This window comes from Oryctolagus cuniculus, chromosome 15 (assembly GCF_051225735.1).
Source record: "Oryctolagus cuniculus isolate XC-2025 breed Fujian yellow rabbit chromosome 15, ASM5122573v1, whole genome shotgun sequence".
NCBI classification, from domain to species: domain Eukaryota; kingdom Metazoa; phylum Chordata; class Mammalia; order Lagomorpha; family Leporidae; genus Oryctolagus; species Oryctolagus cuniculus.
This window is the reverse complement of record NC_142881.1, coordinates 86340393-86352833: the sequence shown is the minus strand read 5'-3', so window position 1 is coordinate 86352833 and position 12441 is coordinate 86340393. Positions and strand designations below refer to the sequence as shown.

The following is a 12441-nucleotide window of genomic DNA, read 5'->3' as shown; positions in this document are numbered from 1 at the left end:
AGGTTTAGTCCAATGGATCAATGAAATGACTTGTGATGTTTCTTGTATTCCTTGCTTTATGACTGCTGACTTGTTAATAACTGTTATAAACTGTTTGAAGAAGTGTAGAAATTTCTCCTTGTTGAAATGAAGTGGATTTTTTGATTTTATCAGCTACAAATTTCACTTATTCAGAGTTGAGGAGGCAGCACTTCTGTGTTTCAGATGTACTTAGCCATGTTAACACAGATACTTAGCACAGTTAACAGATTTGGTTGAGAATTATAGTCTAAGAAGTAAATAAGTATCTCCTTTCTGTTCATATGTTTGTGGAGGTGTAAATCATCTATAATGAACTCAGATTTGACAAATTTGATTTTTACTAAAATGGAGAAATGTTTATTTTCTACTAAAATAGATAAGTTCTTGTCACCATCAAACTGAAGCAATGAGCAGACCTATAATCTTAAAAGAGGAGGTGGGCAGAATAACGTCATGATTTCGAGCTTTGTTAAATCAATTCTGAGTTAAACATAAACATGAACAGTCTGTGGGACTAGAATAAAAAGTTGATTCGTGTGCCCATGTGGTACACAGACACACACCTGCACACAAGTGTGTGTCTGTGCGTGTAATTATCTACACTACCCAGTAGAGGGCAGGCCTTTACTTGTGGGTGAATTTAATAAAGCTTTCCTTTTTACCATCATATAAATTTATCTTCTGTATAATCATGTTAAGTAATAACTTTTTTTCTGTAATTGTTAGAGTATTTGACCAAAAGCTTTTGCTTCTTGTGAAGTAAACATGATTTACATTAAAAAATTGTGCCTTTGTGCATTCCAGGTTATACTCTACAGATTAATAAATTATACAGATAAATAAGTACTTAAATAAAAGGTAACTTGTAAATGAAGGTACTAAGTGAGCAGGCATTAGGTCTTGCTGGTTGTTTCGATTAAGCATTCCATCTCAAATAATAGTTGAGTTGCTTATGTTTCCAAGTGACTTTTTTTATGTTTTCATTTGTTTCCTGAGCAGCATTAGACACAGGTCTGGAGTGTTGACAGTTCTGAAGAAATACAGTGCCATAATGCCTTATCAGATAAATAAGTGATATTGTAAAGCTTGTCAGAAGAGGAGAGCAGCAGCTATGCATCTGTCAGTTTTAAAAGACAAGGACAGGTGCCCAAAGGAGAACAAGCTGTCAGTCTAGTAAGACGTTTGAGCACTTGAGGTTAAGTCTTTTGGCTTAAAATGTCTGGATAGGCACTTCTCCCTGACCTTAAAGTCACTGGACAATGTGAACAATGCAGACAGAAGACTAAAAGGTGGAGAGAAGATGACTGATCAGCTAGGGATTGTGGGACCTGGGAGGGGCTGGGAGGGGAGCCTGGGTTCCTCTCCCCGCCTCCACTCTGGGCAGTAAAGGCTGCCTGCCCCACCTGGGTTTTTACCCCCAACTGATAGTGACAGAGCCGCTCAACCCTCTCCCCTGATGGCCCTGAGTCAGCCACAGAGAAGGTTCAAACACAGTCTAAAACCTCATCAGACTCAAAAAGTCACATCACTAAGAACCTGGAAAACCTCTGCTGAAATATGAGGAGAGTGAGTCAACAGACGCCAACTCTAGGATAGCATGGATGGCAGAATTATGTGACAAACATTTTAAAGCAGCCATCACAAAAGGCTTCAATGAACAATTACATGCATGATTGAAAGAAATGGATAACAGTATTAGCAAAGAAATAGAAGCTATAGATAACCAAGGAAATTTTAGAACTAAAAAAAATCATGCCTGAATTTTTTTTAAGAATTCAGTGAATGGATTCAGTGGAGAATGAGGATAACAGAAGAACTGATAAAATTGGAAAAGATAAAGACATTTTCTCAATCTGAACAGCAGAGAGAAAATAGCTTACAAAAATGAAAACAAAATTTAGCGATCTGTGGGACATAATAAAAGATTTGATATTCCTCCCATTGGAGTACCAGAAAGAGGAGAAAACCAGCAGGAACAAAAACATACTTGAAGGAATGACTGCAAACTTCCAGGATTTGGAGTGACCTTCCAATAGGATACACTGAAAGAAATCCACGCTTAAACTGAAGGCTAAGGAAAAATAAGTCCTTGAGAGCAGCAAGTAAAATGACATGTTGCCTGTAGGGAAGAACAGGTTCCTAAAGACAGTGGATTTCTCCTCAGGAAACACGCCAGAACCAAGGGGCGCAGATACCTTGAAGGACTGAGGAGGGAACTGACAACCCGGAATTCTGTATCCATTGAGTATTCTTCAGGAAGGAGGAGGAAGCCAAGCTATTCTCAGATCAAAGAAAAGGAGTACAACTTGTCATCAACAAAACCTTTTTTTTTTTTTTTTTTTTTTTTTTTTGACAGGCAGAGTGGACAGTGAGAGAGAGAGAGAGAGAGAGAAAGGTCTTCCTTTTGCCGTTGGTTCACCCTCCAATGGCCGCCACAGCTGGCGCGCTGTGACCGGCGCACCACGCTGATCCGAAGGCAGGAGCCAGGTGCTTCTCCTGGTCTCCCATGGGGTGCAGGGCCCAAGCACTTGGGCCATCCTCCACTGCACTCCCTGGCCACAGCAGAGAGCTGGCCTGGAAGGGGGCAACCGGGACAGAATCCGGCGCCCCGACCAGGACTAGAACCCGGTGTGCCGGCGATGCTAGGCGGAGGATTAGCCTAGTGAGCCGCGGCGCCGGCCAACAAAACCTATCTTTAAAAATGCCTGAGGGGTCCGGCGCCATGGCTCACTTGGTTAATCCTCCACCTGCGGCTCCGGCATCCCGTATGGGCGCTGGCTTCTAGTCCCGGTTGCTCCTGTTCCAGTCCAGCTCTCTGCTGTGGCACGGGAGGGCAGTGGAGGATGGCCCAAGTGCTTGGGCGCCTGCACCCGCGTGGGAGACCAGGAGGAAGCACCTGGCTCTGGCTTCGTATCGCCATATCTCCGGCCATAGCGGCCATTTGGGGGGTGAACCAACGGAAGGAAGACCTTTCTCTCTGTCTCGCTCTCTCTCACTAACTCTGTCAAAAAAAAAAAAAAAAGAAAAGAAAAGAAAAGAAAAAAAAAACTTAAAGAATTTCATCAAGCAGAGACAGTGATAAAAGTAGGAATCTTGGAGCATCCATCAGGAAGGGAGAAAGATATAGTAAATTTAATAAGGCTTGTTTTCTCCTTTTAAATGCTCAGAATTGTGTTTTACCTTTGTTTATTCAAAAGTATGAAACACTCTAATGTGATTCTCATGTATGGAAAGGAAATATTAAAGATATTTATACTGTAAATAGAAAAGGGAAAGGGTACTTAAAGGAAAACAGAGTCTCTACATTTTACTGGAACTGGAAAATGTTGACATCAGTAATGCAGTGCCTAGAGCAGCCACTAAGCTGTGCATGCATGGATTCCAAGTGGGTTTTTTTGTTGTTGTTGTTTTTTGTTTTTTTTTTTTTTTTTTTTGCACCAGAATAAACTTTTCATCCCATTTTCCATAAAATCTCTGAAATACCCTCATGTGCACAGGTATGCACACACGTGTGGGTGTGTGTGTTTACTGAGTTGTAATCAAAACACTTTAGATAAAAGTAGAGTTCTAAACTGTGTTCCAATAACCCATAAAAAGAAAGAGAAAAGAAATAAGAAATGAAATGGTAGACTTAAGCCCTAATATACCAATGATTTCATGAAATGTAAATGGTCTAGATTCACCTATTAAAAGGGATTTACAGGATAGGTTTTTGAAAATTACTTGCTGCGATGTTTACAGGAAGTCATTTTAGACAGTGATATAGGCAGATTGAGAGTAAAAGGTAATTTTGGTAATAGCCAAAAATGAAAACAACCAGATGCCCCTCAGTAGGTGAAAGTCTAAACAAACCAGAGAGTATTCACAACACGGAATACTGCTCATTAATGGGAAACAATGAGCCATTGATCCTTGCAGTATCTTAAGTCAAACTCAAGGGCATTACATTGTGTGAAAGAAAAATCCGTTTGAAAGGGGCACTTACTTTTATATAAAAAGTTAAAATTATAGAGAAGGGTAACAGGTTAGGGATCGCTAGGGGTTTAGGATAGTGGGAAGAAGGAAGTGAGTGCAAGGATGTAGGAGTAGCGTGAGCTCTTCCTTGCAGTGGAACAGTCCTGTATCTTGGTGGGTGTGACGCAAGTGAACATGTGATAAAATGGAAGAGAAAGGTACATGGTGTACCAGGATTAATTTTCTGGTCTTCATAGCATTCTGTAGTTAGGTAAACTGCATCCATTGAGAGAAACTGAGTGAAAGGTATACTGTACTGCTCTGATTTTTACAGTGTCCTGTGAACCTGTAATTATTTCAAAATAAATAATTTTGAAAGCAAAATTATACATTATAAGCAAGAAGTGTTTGAATATCTTAAGCAAGTGCATTGATGTATTTTATATATTTTCAGTTATGAAAATATCTTCAGTGTGTACTTATAAAATAGAATGTTTTATATGAATGATTAATTTTTTGATTTAGTTTTTTATCAGAGTTAAAGAGGTTTATTTTGAAGAGGTAGCCATTTAACTCTGTACTTTTTTTTTTTTTAACGAGTTGACTTCCACTCCAGGATTTAGCTGTTCTCACTTCCCACGCCACTTGCGTATGCACACTTACACATACTCCTTTTTATTGCCTTTCCATTTTCTTATTATTGTCATATTTCATTTATGTCTATACTCTCTTCCTCTGGGGTATAAGCAATATATCTGGGGTATCAGTGCTTTTCTTCTCTTGTTTTCCCCAAAATTAATAATTGTCTTCTAGACAGTCATGTTTGATTAAATCCCAGACTCCCCAGATTGCATATATCTTTCTGAATATCAGTTTTCCCAAGGTAAGCAGAAGTTGGGTTTCATAGTGTTAGAATTTACCTCCAAAACAAAAGCAAATATAAATTATCTTTGTCATCTTCTCTGTTTACATCCATATGCTGTGGAGCCACAGATGAGTGCGTAATTTCACTGTTATTTCAGCTGAGTTCCCGTAGCAGTGACAGTCTGTAGGCAGTTGTGAAGAGTCTGTATGCTCAGCAGTTTGAAACACAGGCACAGCAGAGGGGAGTAGGGAACAGGGTCTGAACACTTGAGTTCTTGGTCTGATTTAGTTGCTAATTGACCTTCGCAGTCTAGGATGATCTGGTAATGTCTTGGCCCCAGTGTTCTTGTCTCTGTCACCCTGGCAAGGTTGGACTGACTGGATTATAACTGAGCCCTCTTCTCATTTAAGTGTGACTCAGGTACCTAAGTTATTTACTGCAGTCCTGATGGTTTATGTAGAATCTCTAAGTTAAGAGTGGTATCATTTTCAGGAATCTGAAAGAAGTACTCTCATGCGTGGAAAGAAGTTGGATTCAAAGGCCTGGAGTAATGTGTAAAGCCGTATCATTAGAAATTCTAAAGACAAGAAATGGGCCATGAATGTTGTCTTTGTTGCGCTTCAAATTGCGATGAGAGTTGTGGTTTTAACTTCCCAAGGGAGCCTAGAACTGGAAAATCCTATTGTCTTAAAACCTTGTTTCTTGCCTAATATGTTAGATTTGACACATACAGTATACTTTGAAGTAGTTGGTATTGCTTGTAAGATGATTTCATTAAATTGTAGTCTGTTGAAGGTTTCTGGGAGTCCTTGGGTGTTGAGTTGATATGTACCAAGGTCAGAATGTCGTGGTTCTTGTTTCCAACTGTTTTATTTAATTGTGAATGTTGATGTGAGAGAGATTTGCTATTTGGGTTCCTAATTTGTCTGTAGAGAGCATTAAGCTGAACTTTATACATTTGGACATGAAGCTGTAAGCTTATTACTGCACCTGTTGGTATACTTTTACACATGTGGGTGATACTGATGATGTGCCTCAGCGTGAGAGTCTGTGACAGGCAGATATATAACTGGACTTTAAACAAAGATTTGTTTATCCGTATAACATGTTTTATTGATTTTCAGGTACTTGAAGAAGCAGAAGCTCAACATCTGTGTCAGTCCATTTTGCCCGACATGGTGAAAATTGCACTCTGCCTGCCAAATATTTGCACCCAGGTTAGTGGATGTACACTTCCTCAGTAGTTTGCCTGAGACTCACAGTTGAATTTCCTTTAAACTGTGGTGGCCAACATGAGAGGGAGAGAAAGAGAAAGAGAAAGGGAGGTTTTGGCCAGAGTACGGTAATTTTGCTATATAATGGAAAAGGTTAGAGGCGAGAGAGAGTGCTACAAAGAGCATTAAAAATGCAGCATTCAGTTTCTGAGCTTCAGTTTACACGGCTGATGTTTGTATGCTCAAACTTCTTTTTTCTTTTTGTTTAACATTCTCTGACTTCAAAAATGTAATCATTATTTCAAAACATATTAATGGATTTAGAATATTTTATTTTCAAAATGGCTTAATATCCTCCCCCAAGTGAGTTTGTGTTATTTTCTTAGCTTTTAAAAAATAAGAGAAGCTGGTATTATTTCATTTTATATGGAATGCCTTTACTGTATATGTATATCTAACAAATTACCTCAAAATATGGTTACTTTTTTGGAAAATGTGTTTTTAAAGATTCATTTAATATTTATTTGAAAGCCAGAGTTACAGAGATCTTTAAACTGGTTCGCTTCCCAAATGGCCAAAACAGCTTGGGGTAGTCCCTGCTGAAGGCAGGAGCCAGGTCCCCCGTGTGCGTGGCAGGGGCCCAGCACTTGGGCCATCTTCCGCTGCCTTCCCAGCCAAACAAGCAGGAAGCTGGATCAGAAGCAGTGCAGCCTGGACTAGAAGCAGAGCTCAAACAGGATGCTGGTGTTGCAGGCAACTGTGCCACAATGCCAGCCCCAGAATATAGTCACTTAATGAGTACTTATTGTCTCACAGTTTCTGTTGGTCAGGAGTTTGGGAGCGGCTTTGCTGGTTGGTTGTGGCTCAGAGTCTCTCAGGGCTTTTGTGTGGTTTTTAATTAAATCCTCTTGAATCCCTGTGTAGTTCATAATTGACAGTATACAGCCATTACTCATGGGTCGTGTCGGTTTCCCCTCATTCTTAGGAGAGAGCGTTTCCGTACCTTACTTAATGGGATAATTTATTATTGAGAAGCATCTAACTTTACAGGTCATTTGGTGGCACTGAAATCAGGCTGAATGATTCCCCAGCCTTTTGTCCTGGCTTAGAACAGCTTTCCTCTTCTGCTGCTGGGGAGGACATCCTGATCCCATGCTCTGTCCTCCACTGGAAAGTCGGCCTCTGCGTGCAAGTTAGATTCAGTTGGAGGTGGAAATACCTTTCGGCAAGTTAAGTGGCGCGCGTGGGTATCTAGTGGCTTATCGCAGTGAGGCACTCCGGGCCAAGTCTGAAAGGTAAATGTACATCTATATCAAGGAAATTCAACACATTTTGAACAGGAACTTCTTTAGTATCTTGGTTGCTAGTAACCACCCTCATTTCTTCTAGCTCAATGCTTGGCATTGTGATTTACATCCTCCCTTTCCACGAAATTACTTTTTAGGCATTACCCCTCAGCAAGAGAGCAGAAAGCATTTACTCTATTTAAAATTACACTATTTGTTTATTTAGGGGACAAGAAATGTTTGTGTTTAAAGTCCATTAAGCTTAAAATATTCACCATTAAGTTTTGCAATCATTTTTCTGGGTAACTTAGGAAATGGGAGTTAAAGGCTCATTTCTCACTAAAATCAAGTAATAGTTTGCTCTAAGCCATTGGCACCCTGTCACTTTTTCTGAACTCACGGCTGGGTTATGAATAAGTGTTTAGGATGGGCCTTGGAGATCAATGTGAGCTATTTCCTGTTTCTTGGCAATGCTGATTGCTAAGAACTGAAAGGGAGGGGTTAGCACAGCATAGGAAAAAGAAAGTCTTTGCCTTTCATGTGGTTTTTACCTTTTTTTCCTTTTTTTCTAGTGAACTCTTCATTTAGCAATGATGTATGTTTCTTTTTACCTAGAAAATGGTTACTTGTTGCCGCACTGTAGTTGAAATTGTCTTTTTGCATCTTTGCTGGGTCCATTTAGGTGTTATCTGGCACTGGCAGGGCAGCCCTGCCTAGGCACCTGGTTGGAGATACGTGTGGGTACTCAGGACCCCTAGATCTGAGGGAAAGGGAAAAGCATCTTCAACGTAATATAGGGCATTTTGAAACTTAACCACTGATGGGGAGACCGGTGGTTGCTCTTTGGTTTTAGTGGAATGTCAATAAAAACATAGTTTAGCTTTTAGAATAGAATAAAATCCACTAAACACAATGCTTGGGTCTTACCAATTATACTGACAAAGTTCAGTGAAGTTGGGTTTAGTACAGCCAGAAGACATTTTAGACGTAAAAGATTTGAAGGAAAAATGTCTTGCATCTTCCTTGGCTTGGGATGTTTGATTATGTGGGAAATGCCTGTCTTATTACGAGTTATTCATAAACCTGTGTGATGGTTTTCACATGTTCCATTAATTGCTTTAATGAAATTAGATCTGGGTCTTATACAGAAATTGTCAGTGTGTGATTCAGGATTCAGGATACGAGGGAAAAGACTTATCTACAGAATTATTTTCTTTAGGTCATTTTATTGGGGACTAAGATAGAAAAATTGTTCTTTCCAGCGATTTTTAATATAAGGAGGAATGAAATTTTGCATAAGCAATAATAGTTAAACTCAGTGTTGTATTTCGTTTCATCTTTTGTTTTAATTTTTCATTTCATGGGTAATGTGTTTTTATATACTTGCTAAAGCAATCTTGTTTTTCACTAATAAGTAGTGTTTTATGCTCTTTTCGCTATCATTGATTAGAAATCTGCAGTTTGTCAAGCAGTACATTTTTTCAATCATCACTGATAAACTGCCCTTGACTCTAACAGTATTGCTGATTTAAGGATTCAGGAGTGGCCTGAAATTATTCCTGCCTTAATTTAGCAAATGCAATTTGGTGCCTCTGCCTTTGAAATTGCTAAACTAATTATTGCTCTTCTCGTCTGTATTTTTTGTTTCCTCTATCAGCCAATACCACTCCTGAAGCAGAAGATGAATCATTCCATCACAATGTCACAGGAGCAGATTGCCAGTCTTTTAGCTAATGCTTTCTTCTGCACATTTCCACGACGAAATGCTAAGATGAAATCAGAATATTCTAGCTACCCAGACATTAACTTCAATCGGTATGTTTTCAGAGAACACCTTTTTAACAGTGGAAATAGAGAAGGGTGCAAGGAACTGATTTTTTTTTGAGTGATTTGCCATGAACCAAGCGGTTTATGTACAATTTTCCCATTTAATCTTTGCAGTATTGTGAGTTAAGTGTTGTTTTTAATATTTTGCAGGCAAGGTAGTTAGAGTTCATAGATGTTGAAGAACCTGCTTGGGACGTGAGAGCCAGTAAGTTAGAGAGCTGAGGCTTTGTCTCAGGTCTGTCCTACTGTGGCGCCCAGGTCCTGTCCATCCTCTCAGCTAGTCCTCCTGCCCAAGGGGGCTCTGGCTTCCACGGCCTCCTTGGTTTCGTTTGCAAGAACATCTGGTACTCCCTAATATTCCTCATACGCTGAAATAAAGCTGGAGTGGGGTTGTCTTATGAATCTTGAAAAATATACTTAAGATAAAACGTGAAAAGTGACTTTGACTTTTTGAAGACATGATTAATTTATCAGTGTAGCGTTTTGTTTTTGAAAGGAAGATAAAGGGATGCTCGGATTATTTGATGAAATTAACACATTGTGAAAGTGTTGAGGTTGTATATTTCAGCCCTTTTCCCAAATGAATACTCTCTCTGTCATCTATACAAACAAAAGTCTTGTCAAGAAATCTCCTTGGCAAATGAATGTCATTTTTCCCCTCTGTTCCACTCCCTACTCCCTTATCTTTGACCTCTGTTTACTTTTTTCTTCATTGGAGAATGATCTTTCTGAAATCCCTGAGTAGAATGTGAATTTTCTGGCCGAATGTCAGGAGCCAAATCTTCAGAAGATTGTTAGAATAAGTGCTCCTCTTTCCTAGTATGTTGTGTGTAATCCCGTGCTCCACTTCTCCCCTCCGTGCTCTCCTGCCCCTGCAGGTGGGTCAGTGAGAATGGCGTGCAGAACAGGAGATGGAGTCACATAGCAAACAAACAAAAAGCATATTATTTGCCATACTGTTTTTGTCTTCAAAGTGAAGTGGTGTGGTAAAACCATTTATTTGCTTTTTTCTTTTTTTAAAGTAACCAATTAATTGACTTGTGAGAGCTGGAACAGGCCAAAGCCAGGAGCCAAGAACTCAGTCCAAGTCTCCCGTGTGTGTGGCAGGGATCCAAGTCCTTGCGGCATCCCCTGCTGCCTCCCTAGGTACACATTAGCAGGAAACTGGATCTGGGAGTGAAGGCCAGTGCCGTGAACCCAGGACCTCCACTACAGGATGCAGGCATCCCAGCCAGTATCTCAACTGCTCTGCCAGGCCCCTGCCCTTTATTTGCCTTTGTTAATGTTATTTATTTAAAAAACCAAAACTTTTTTTTTTCTTTCCTTACATGACTTGACTGTTTTGAAGATTACTCATCAGTTTTTTTGTAGAATATTCTCAATTTGGGTTTGCCAGATGTATTTTCATGGTTGGAATAGGTCATGCGTTTTTGGCAGAAATACCACAGACATGATCCTGGGCTTTGGTGTGTCCTGCCAGTGGGCTGATTCCTGGCTGATGTATTTTCTGTTGGGTCTTCAGACTTTAATGTTACTGTCTTTCTCATTGGGATTAATGCATATCTTAGGGGAGATAAAACACTAAGTAGAGGCTGCCATTGGCATGTGGTTAAGAAGCCTACGTCCCGAGTGCCTGGGTTCGAGTCCCAGCTCCACTTCTGCTTCCAACTTCCTGCTAGAGCACATCTGGGAGGCAGCAGATGATGCCTCAGACGCTTAGGACCATGCTAGCCAAGTGGGAGACCCAGACTGAGTCCCGGGCTCCTGACTTTGGCCTGCCTCGCCACGAGTATTGATTTTTCTTTTTCCCTCTTCTCCATTTATTAATTAGAATTCTATTTAATTCTGTTTTAAGGAGGAGCTTTCCCTTCTCTGATTTTTCTAATATCAGAATGGACTCATGGGTCTTTACTGTGCGAGTTAACATTTAATACTGTAATTATTTTGCTGCTCAGAATGTTCTAGCTTTGACCAGCAGGGCTCCTTTGGTCTGGCTCCTGTGTGCCTTTGACAAGCCCCTGTATTTTGGAGGGGCTTTTCTTCCTTTCTGGAATTACAACACATTCTCAGCTGCTCTTATATTTTCATTCCCCAGTCTTGCCTTGGTTTCTTTTAGTTAGAGACCAAGATCTGGCTGGCAAGTGTGCTCATTTCTGCCAGAATGCCATTTTTTTCTAGTGTACCTTACTCTATATGTGCAGAATTGGAGAAGTGGATTTATAGTTCTCACTTCTGATCCAGCTCTCTGCTAATGGCCTGGGAAAGCAGTAGAAGATGGCCCAAGTGCTTTAGATCTGCCCAGCTCTGCCATTGTGGCCATTTGGAGAGTGAACCAGCAGATGGTTTTCTCTCTCTCCCTCTCTCCCTCACTACACCTCTCAAATAAATAAATCTCTAAAAAATAAAACAAGTGAGTAGGAGTTTTGGCCAAGGAGGAAAAGAGAGCTGATTGTGTCCTTGGCAGGAGGCATGGCATATGCAGAAGCACTGCAGTGAGAAGCCCCCGACATATCCAGGGGCTGAGAGAACACCAGTGTGGCTGCAGCACACAGTGAGAAGGACCCTGGAGAAATGCGAGGCTGCAGGGGTGAGATCACACTGGGCCGTGCCTGGTAGGCCATCCAACAGCAGTGAGCTGGGCCCACCCAGAGCCAGGAGCTTCCTCCCGTCTCCCACGTGGGTGCAGGGGCCCAAGCACTTGGGCCATCTCCCACTGCTTTCCCAGGCCATAGCAGAGAGCCAGATTGGAAAGATTCATTTTAGTTCCTTGAAAGGCAAAATGACAGAGAGAGTGAGGGACAGACAGAGAACTTCTATTTGCTGGTTCACTCCCTAAATGGCCCCAATGGCCAGGACTAGGCCAAACTGAAGCCAGAAGCCCAACTCCATCCCTGTCGCCCACATAGGTGGCAGGGGCCCAAGTACTTGGCCACCTTCCACTGCTTCTCCAGGTGTGTTAGCAGGGAACTGAATTGGAAGCAGAGCAGCTGGGACTCAATCAAGCACGCTAATTTGGAACACTGCACCTTGGCGCCGTCCCCAGCCAGAATATTGGAAAGCAAATTCCAGACATTTGGTTTTATACATTAAGAATCCAGTACTGGCGGGGGGTGAGGGGTGACATTGTGGCATAGCAGGTAAATCCGCATCCTGCAGCCCTGGTATCCCATATGGACCCTGGTTCGAGTTCCAGCTGCTCCACTCTCTGGTGGTACACCTGGAAAAGCAGTGGAAGATGGCCCAAGTCCTTGGGTCCCTGCACCCACATAGGAGA

At 41.2% G+C, this 12441-nt stretch overlaps 1 protein-coding gene across 4 annotated transcripts in view; it reads left to right on the top strand.

The window, feature by feature from the left end:
* The window catches only part of PARG (poly(ADP-ribose) glycohydrolase), a 124032-nt gene that overhangs the window by 51817 nt on the left and 59774 nt on the right, over nt 1-12441 (top strand). For all 4 annotated transcript variants that reach the window (XM_008269836.5, XM_089314178.1, XM_008269835.5 and 1 more), the window contains 2 exons: nt 5965-6057; nt 8998-9155. In XM_008269836.5, coding sequence (XP_008268058.3) covers nt 5965-6057; nt 8998-9155 — 251 coding nt within the window. The remainder of the gene's footprint in view (nt 1-5964; nt 6058-8997; nt 9156-12441) is intronic.